This window comes from Anoplophora glabripennis, unplaced genomic scaffold (genome assembly GCF_000390285.2).
Source record: "Anoplophora glabripennis isolate ALB-LARVAE unplaced genomic scaffold, Agla_2.0 scaffold672, whole genome shotgun sequence".
NCBI lineage: Eukaryota > Metazoa > Arthropoda > Insecta > Coleoptera > Cerambycidae > Anoplophora > Anoplophora glabripennis.
This window is the reverse complement of record NW_019416829.1, coordinates 254,894-257,837: the sequence shown is the minus strand read 5'-3', so window position 1 is coordinate 257,837 and position 2,944 is coordinate 254,894. Positions and strand designations below refer to the sequence as shown.

Genomic DNA, 2,944 nt, shown 5'->3' with positions numbered 1-2,944 from the left:
AGGCCGCATTTGCGCCCAGGAACGACTTATGTTGATAGGCCCTAACCACCATTCAGCGCAGGAATGAGGAGTAGAGATAATAATAATAATAATAATATCTCTACTCCTCATTCTAACTACGAGAATTAGCCCAGAAGTCGGAGACTTGTGCGGGAGAGGAGGCGGCATATTATTATTAGGCAGGCCGCATTTGCGCCCAGGAACGACTTATGTTGGTAGGCCCTAACCACCATGAGGGAAACCTGGAAAACTTCATTAATTAGGGGGGTGGTCAAATGCCAACCGGTGTCAATATCTCACATTGACCCAAGCCAACATTCTTGCACCCTACCATACCTGCACAGAGGGTGCCAATCCTCCGTGCAAGCATAGCTAATCTACGGTCTACCGGCCGCGGGAATCGAACCCGGGCAGAAATTTGCACACGATTTAAGTACTGACGCTTTAACCCGTGCGGCTATCGACCGATTAGACTAATATTTTAAAACTAAAATAAAAAAAACTTTTTGTTTCCAGTGGCGAATCATTAATTTTGAGGAAAATATAGGTAACCAAAATACCTTATATCTAAGCCACTGGCCACTGATTTCAGTAGATACATAATTTTTTATATGGAATGCTATTTTATTAATGCATCGTGCACACAAATTTTTACACACGTAGAATTTTTATATTTAACAAAAAATCCGTTAGTTCTCAGGGAAACTTATGTAAGAAATTATTTTAAATTCGTATTAGGTACACGTTCATCAATTTTGATATCAATAGAAAACGTATTTCCTATTTTCCTATAAGAATAATTCATGCTCATACCTTTGTGAATATTTCCAGAATCAGACTTCGTCAATATCGCACTGGGATGTAGAACATATTGTCTGAAGTCTTAAGAAAGTACAAATGTTCAGTCTGCGGCTGCCTTTTGTGCGTCCCACCTATCATGATTGCACGTCTTAACAATGACAATGAACAGTATAAATGCGGCAGGTGTCAGAAGATTAATTGCGAAAAGTACAGTTGGATTCGGAATAATCTTTTCGAAGAATTGGCTCAGAACTTGAGTTTTCCTTGTTCCTATCCTCCATGCACGGAAATATTACCGTGGTGGCATAATGTAAAGGAACATGAAGGATCGTGTCGTTACAAGACTGTACAGTGCCCCTTATCCGACGACTGTACATGTTTCGATGGGATATTAGTAGATCATCTTGAAGAACATCTTACCGATAAACACAAGGCGAATATAAAAGAAGTCAACACAGCATATGGTTGGAAGATCTGTAATAATTACGACTATATATATTTTGTGAAAGTAGACGATCAGTACTTTTTTTTTTACATTAAGAAATGGGATAGAATAGCTGTTTTGAGTACTAGACTCAGCAGATACTCTAAGTTCAACGTCAAGCTGAAACTCGAACAAGACGATATTTTTGCTTTTTCTTTCGAGAATCTACTAGTGATTCCATACAACAATAACATAAACAATATTGATATAAATGATTTCTGCAACAAGCTTAACAATAAACTAACCAATGCCTTTGATAGTTATTATGATACATGGATCTGGTACAGTATATATAAATAAACGTTACTTACATTTTATTAATGCAAATGTTATTTTGCTATAAGAACATTGTTGTAGCTATAGTTTCTAAAAAGTGAATATATTTTCTTGTAGGTTGTACCTAACATTCATAACTGATCCAGATCAAGAAGATTATCGACAGTCAAATGTGGAGGTCATCAGGAAAGCGCTAATGTGTCCGTACTGCGTGACCTACATGGTAGCTCCAATTTTTTCGTGTGTCAGTGGCCACACCATTTGCAAGGAGTGTAAATCGAAAATGGAGAAATGCCCTACGTGTCAGGCATCTCTTGATGGACCAAGAATTTACACTCTGGAGGAGGCGGCCGACGATGTGAAAATACCTTGCCAGTTCAACATTAATGGTTGTCCGGTGGTAGGCAATATCTCCAGATTGAATACTCATGAACCGGAGTGCTCATTCACTCAAAGTATTTAGCATAGATTCGTCAAATATATATTTTGGCATAACAAAATTAAAATTAATCACATATTATTTATCATAATGATTTATCTAAGGCTAAATTTTTAACAAAATTATTTCGGAAATAATAAAAATGAGAATAAAGTATTTCAAAAAGATTATTTTTTTAAATTAAAATATGTCAAGCTGAAACGAGCAATTTGCTTCTTAGTAGTTGAAGTCTTGAACGTACAGTTCCTTAAACTCCTTAAAATAAGAAAACATGTTCTGACATATTTGTCGGGAAATACTTAGTTTCCAAGATAGAAGCTGTTGAAGTTTAAATAATCAAATCATATTCAAATGTGTTTGAAGATTTTCATATGAGTTAGGATGATCAAACCTGGACTAATAATTTACTATTTATTAACATGTCAAGCAATGGCAGGGATATTGGGAGGCACTGTTGTTAAGAATATTTGAATTTCGACGCCATTAAGTACTTTAGATCTTGGAGAAGTGCATTTGTTGGTTGGTTTCTAAGAAAAAAGGGATCTTTCACTTTATTCGGAAAACGACCCATATTGGGGTTATTTCTTTCTTTATTTTTCGTAAGTATATGCTTTTTATATAGAATCAATTTCAAATATCTCTAAAAGTAATAATTTTATAAAGTCCAATAAAAAATTATTGCTTTATAAATTTTTAATTTCTGAAAAATAGAAAAAAGAATTGAAATTTTGACATCAATACCATTTTTGGACTTTAGATGGTTTACTATATCGAAAATAGTATTTGAAACAGAAAAATCCTAAACATTTTTGGTTAAAATAAATACTTTTAGATATATTTTAAAGTAATATCACAGACAAAATAGCTATTGCCACAGACCGCTACTGGAATAGGCCGGCAGTTTTAAATTTCCGAATTGCCGGTAGAGTACACCACCAGCAGAA

At 34.9% G+C, this 2,944-nt stretch overlaps 1 protein-coding gene across 1 annotated transcript; it reads left to right on the top strand.

The window, feature by feature from the left end:
• The first annotated feature begins 937 nt into the window (after positions 1-937).
• Positions 938-2,098, top strand: LOC108911439. Its single transcript, XM_018716377.1, has 2 exons — positions 938-1,566; positions 1,679-2,098. The coding sequence occupies exons 1-2, from the start codon at positions 938-940 to the stop codon at positions 2,022-2,024; spliced, it is 975 nt and encodes a 324-aa protein (XP_018571893.1). The 3' UTR covers positions 2,025-2,098.
• Positions 2,099-2,944: the final 846 nt, after the last annotated feature.

Coding starts and splice junctions, on each gene's coding strand:
- LOC108911439 (XM_018716377.1), top strand. CDS start 938: ATGATTGCACGTCTTAACAATGACAATGAACAGTATAAATGCGGCAGG. Junction 1,567..1,678: donor TATTATGATACATGGATCTG/GTACAGTATATA, acceptor ATTTTCTTGTAG/GTTGTACCTAACATTCATAA.